The sequence below is a fragment of the Anoplolepis gracilipes genome, chromosome 11 (genome assembly GCF_047496725.1).
Source record: "Anoplolepis gracilipes chromosome 11, ASM4749672v1, whole genome shotgun sequence".
NCBI lineage: Eukaryota > Metazoa > Arthropoda > Insecta > Hymenoptera > Formicidae > Anoplolepis > Anoplolepis gracilipes.
The window spans coordinates 5,626,072-5,631,899 of record NC_132980.1 but is presented as its reverse complement, the minus strand read 5'-3'; the positions used below and the strand labels follow the sequence as shown (position 1 = coordinate 5,631,899).

Here is a 5,828-nt window from a genome sequence, read left to right as displayed (position 1 = left end):
ATATTGTATGTATATATATACAAAATGTAAAGTAATATAGTATAAATTTTTGTACGATAATTTATTCACATAATAAATAATTTAAATGTCTCGGTAGTTGTTTGGGTAATTTTTAAGAAAAGGGGACCCACCATCTATGATCTTGACCTTGACAAATGTTGTCAAGGTCATAACCTAGATAACATCCAAAAGGTTTTAGTCGTTGGTCGTTGTTTATTAAAAAGTTATAAACAAAAGAAGTTTTAAGTATTATATACAATTTTTGGTACCATATTTATTTTAGAAAGCACATTTTTAATGTATCTGTTTTTTTAAATGTGATACATTAAATGCATTGGCGGGACAGGGATTTTGCTCTCCCTCCGCACATGTATACCATTTAAAAAATTAATCCAACTTAATCTGTGTTACAAAGCAAAATCTATTTCATGTTTTAGACACAGATTGGGTTGGATTAGGTTTTTAGTTGGAGTGGGGTTGCAGGGGGGTAGCCTCTTTCGCCCACGCATTTAATTGACGTTAATATGATATTCAAAATGAAAATTATGTACACCGAACCGTAAATTATTTGGAAAATTTTGTCGAGCCTAATACTGTAGTTTACACTCAAAATATAAAAAGACCGTAGAAAGAAATGCGTGTTAATATTACGCGTTTCAGTACTCAGAATGATAACTATAAACATTACATTTTTGAATTTTTGCTTAAAATACTTTAGTCTTTTTGTGAACATATTGATGCTTTCTTCGATATATACGACAATTATATCCAATGAACAATAATTAATTTATTAAGTTATGTTATGTTATTATTAACATTTAAGGAAATAAATTTGTTATAAAAATAAGTATGACTGGAAAATTCATTTATTTAAACATACATTGAATGCACGGGCAAGGGAGGGGCGGAGCCCTCTCCCCCTCTGCATTCCAACTAAAAAATTAACCCAACCCAACCTCTGAGACATAAAAGTATAGATCGAGCGTTTGTTCTTTATTTGAAGAACAGGGGTGAGTACTTTTGTAGAAAAAGACAGATTGAAATGTGTGACCATATGAGAGAGAACGCACGGTCACATTTTTCAATCTGTCTTTTTCTACAAGCACCTTTTCCCACTCCTCAACACTTGGTCAATACTTTTATGTCTATGGTTTGTGACATGAAATAGATTTTTCTTCGTAAGTGTTGGGTTAGTACTTTAGTTGGGGAAGGGGGTGCAGGGAGAATGGCGGAGCTTCTTCCCTGCCCACACATTCTATGTATCACTTAAATAGATATCATTTAAATAGATAGATCCATTAAAAATACGCTTTATTAAATATACATAATGTAAGAAAATTACGTCCTATTTATAAAACTTTTTTTGATAATAATTTTTTTATAAACCACGACCAACTGCTAAAACCTTCTGGATGTTACTTAGGGTTATAACCTTGACAACATATGGCAAAATCAAGATCATAAGAGGTGAGTCTTTTTCTTAAGGTTTATCATAATTTTTCTTTATGCATTGTAAAAAAAGTATTTGTGCTACTACTTTTGAATAATAACACAAAATAATGTTTTTTACTAAATTAATTAAATTAGTATTTTATATGCAAATCATTTTACTTGTGTTTTCTAACTTATAATTAATTCTTTATGTCAGATACTTATATATATTATACACATTAGATATAATTCATGTTGCAGAAATATCTAAATACATAGAAATCGAGAGATCGATTTTATGTTCATAATACAATATTATACAGTAAAACATTACTTGATTTTTCGGTATTCTTTTTCAAATCTAATTGCTTCTTAATCTGTTTTTATTTTTAAAAGTTTTTTTTTCTCTAATAATATGATCCGGCATGTTGCAATCTACAAAAGGTATAAAAGAATATTGCCATTTTTTACACTCTATATTTTTCTAAGAAATTTTTATTCTTCTTTTGCTTTTTGAAAAAAATATCAATTTTTGTTTATTTTTTGTAATTTTTTTTTTAACATTTTTTAATAGCAAATTACTGTAATATATGTAATGCAAAAGGAAAAGTTACGCAAAGTGCCAGCGTGAGATCGAACACGTGCGATTCAATAAAATGACGTGTGCAGAATTAAACGTTTGATAGTAGCTAAAAGGGTGTGCGTGAATATCTCTCTCCCTTTTGTATAAAAAGAACTCTGCACTATAATTATATGTAGACATTTTTTCCTTCGTTTCATTCTAATAAATACACACACTCATGTTAAATCTTGGAAAAAAATATTCTTAATTTCAAATATTTTGATGTCTTAACTATTCGATGAAAGTCAAATAACAATGCGCTTTCAAATTTGAAAAAATTAGATGAAAAAAAATTCGACGGAAAAAAAAACTAACGCAATAAAGATTCCATTGCAGTTATATTAATATATCATTTCTTATATTAAAAATTAAATATTCTTTTTTAATTTAGTACCCATACATATTATATATTATTAAAAGTTTAAAAATTAAATAATTATATGAATATTAATAATAAATATTTATTTAGAAGCGTAACATGTTAGAGAGAGAGAGAGAGAGAAAGAGAGAGAGAGAGAGAAAGAGATAGGGAAAGAGGGAGAGAGGGAGAGAGGGAGACAGTGAGAGAGACAGAGAGAGAGAGAAAAATATTATGCATAGTGATGATTTTGAAAAGACAATATAAAGTAATTAAATGTTCATTATACTTTGTTTTACTTGATGTGTACACGCACCTCCGCAGGCACGCACGCATACGCAGTGTAAAGATATAGGCAATAACATGATTTTGAATTTAATAACTATGTTCTTTTATTTTTTTCATCAAAAAAGCCGCTAACAATAATCTAAGCTACGAGTCAAAAAGATAAATTTTATTATTTTTCTAATATATGTGAATTATATATTTTTTTCTTCATTACAATTTCCATATTTATTTTTTCTTTTATCGTGATTTCATTTAATTAAAATTATATTAATCTCGTCATTGTGTGGAATATATGACTGTAAAATAAGACACTGAAGTCTTATCAGCTGGAATAAAAAAAATCTAATTTTTATGTTTATTATATATTTCTCTAGATATATTTTACTACATCTTTTTTTTCATACCGAAGCAAAGCACTGCATAGATGCAACAAACACTCCACCTGTTTTAAGAGCAAAGACTATCGAATTTCTTTGTAACAGGAACAGTATCATTTTCTGTATGTACAATGGAGCTACATACCACCGAACGCTATACCTAGAAAACGTATTTTAAATAATAAATTTACATGAAAATCTCTTTAATGTATCTCGAATTAGTTCTTTATTAGTAAATTTGAGTATCGTGCTTGTGTAAGATATCTCTACATTTAATGTTACAGTTTGATATCTTTGTGCATGTGTTGTGCAAATACATTTCTTACGCGGAAGTAAATATGTCATCACTGTTATTTGTCACACATTCATCCAAATAGTTGTCTATGAAGATATATAAGATGGTGGTAGTTGCACATATTGAAAGGTACAGCAAGTCCACAATATTCTCTTTAGACGATACAATCTGAAAAATCTAAGATACTCTAATAAGATTTCAAGATAATTTAATAATTTAATAAAAAATTATTTTTTTTATACACAAGAAAGAAGATGATCACTTCTCATAATGATGTGCTCACTAAATATGTTTTCGGATCATATATTACTGTATTACGTAATAATTTACAAAAATTTAGAGGTAAAGTTTAGAAAAAGCGTTTTCTTTTTAATTTTTATTTTTAGTTTTATCTATTTTTATTTTTATAAATTTTACTATCTTAAAATTAGACAATGTATTGTGTGAAATTACAAATGACAATGTATTGTGTAAACATTACTCAGGACAGTGACTTTGACAACACATGTCAAGGTCAAAGTCATTGGAGCTGCCTCTCCTAAAGTAAATAATTATCAAATATTTAAGTATTCTTAAGTAATTTCAAGTAACTTTTTTATTTTTTTAAATTTAAAAAAAAAAAAATCTCCAATATCTAGCATAATATTTAAAGGACTATGGCGTCATTCTATGGGAGGGGTGGGGGAAATGAAAAGTATCAAAAACATACTTTTGAATTTTGTTTAAAAGATTCTTTAGATTTTAATATTTACTACAAAATGTATGATACCCTTTCAATCATATTGTTTTTATCTCTATCTCAGAACTCGGTAAAAAATACTTTTTCTTTTATTAGCATTTGTTCTGACACTTGTGAATTGATTTATATTGTACAAAAAATATCAAACAAAAGACAGATCCCAGATGTCAGATCTTAATCGATTAAATGATCGCCAAAATCGAAGAAGGGAAATGTATATAACTGTTTACTTTTAATAATCGCATAACTCAAATGGTCAACCGTTCAACGCAAAACCTCTGTTTTAAAAACGCAATATAAAGAGTTTTAAACAATAAATTTGAGAGAAAAGTAGAAAACTTACTCGAAATAGATTAAAGCTGACCGAGCCAACTGTAAATATTACTAAACAGAACATCATTGTCTCAAGATTGGATAGAAAATAATAGGTTAAGCTTTAAAAATAAAAAAATTAATATTAAACGTGTATATAGTTCACGCACATCGAGTGTATACTGAACTTCATAGCTTGTAGATGAATGTTCACAGCACAAATTAAACCCTTGCATATCAAAGTGTGGTTTTGATTAATATTTTGTAGCATGTCAATGTTCATTGCGCGTTCAATACAAAATGTTTGTGTTGTACTGTATTATAACTGTACGCAAAAATTTATTAACTGAATGCATTTCTCGGGTTAAGTTTAAATTGTTTCATTTAAGCATTTGTTTAAAAATGATACATTATATGTATCTTTATATTTACGTTCATACCTGGCAATTTTGAACAATCCAACGATGTGTTCCCAATACATAACGAGTATTGATCCTGTCCCTATAATTACAAGCCCCTGGATGCAAGCTATGGTATAGAAGTGAAACATAATAAAATAATAATATTTCTCTTGATCGATAAAATATTCCGTAGTGATCAATAAGGGATATAATCTTGACGCATTTGTCGGTAATGTAACGTTGGAAATTTGCGGCCAGAACAACACGATAGAAATACCAAAAAATACGGTGCAAACGCCAACTACTGCAAAAGTGTGAGAAAACGAAATAATCATTTTTTTTATCATATGAGTTTTTTAAAATTAATTTTTATACTGTGTCGTGTGCCTATGTTATAATTGTAACTTTAAAATTCTTCCCTTAATTTAATTAATTGGTGATTGATTTTTATCTCATAATTATTGTTATCTTTTCTACGACTTTATATAAAATTTAAAAACATTTGTTATTAATTATTATGTACACGGAGAAATTATTGTATTTTATCAAAATCCATTTTTCCATTTTCCAAAACTGAAATCTTGACAACTCTCAACATATTAACAAGAACTTGTACAGGCAAATTTAACAAAATTTTCTTACTTGTAAATACAACGGTAACACGTTTTACCATTATACCCACATTTCGTCATAATAGCAATTTCATTGTTGTCTCTTATCTCATTATATATATGCAGTAATTGATCCAATGAATCCTTTATCTGATGTTTTTAACAACTTTATATATTTGTTCTTATACATAAAATAATTCCAGAAAATATAACATAAAAATTTATTGAAAAAACTTATTCTAATAAATAAGCTATCACATAATTGCATAAACTTTGTAAACTATTATTAACTTACACTTTCGATATTTATATAGAACAAGTTGTACTTTACCACGCAAATTGCAGAGAAAAATATAAAAGCTAAGACTTTAACGATGAATTCTATAGTACATCT

At 27.8% G+C, this 5,828-nt stretch overlaps 1 protein-coding gene across 1 annotated transcript in view; it reads right to left on the bottom strand.

Moving 5' to 3' along the window:
* Window positions 1-3,097: 3,097 nt before the first annotated feature.
* Window positions 3,098-5,828, bottom strand: part of LOC140671305 (uncharacterized) — a 3,169-nt gene continuing 438 nt past the window's right edge. The window contains exons 2-7 of the mRNA XM_072902563.1: window positions 5,479-5,584; window positions 4,863-5,124; window positions 4,611-4,736; window positions 4,454-4,544; window positions 3,403-3,548; window positions 3,098-3,236 (exon numbers count right to left, since the gene is read on the bottom strand). Of these exons, the coding sequence (XP_072758664.1) occupies window positions 3,098-3,236; window positions 3,403-3,548; window positions 4,454-4,544; window positions 4,611-4,736; window positions 4,863-5,124; window positions 5,479-5,584 (870 nt within the window). The remainder of the gene's footprint in view (window positions 3,237-3,402; window positions 3,549-4,453; window positions 4,545-4,610; window positions 4,737-4,862; window positions 5,125-5,478; window positions 5,585-5,828) is intronic.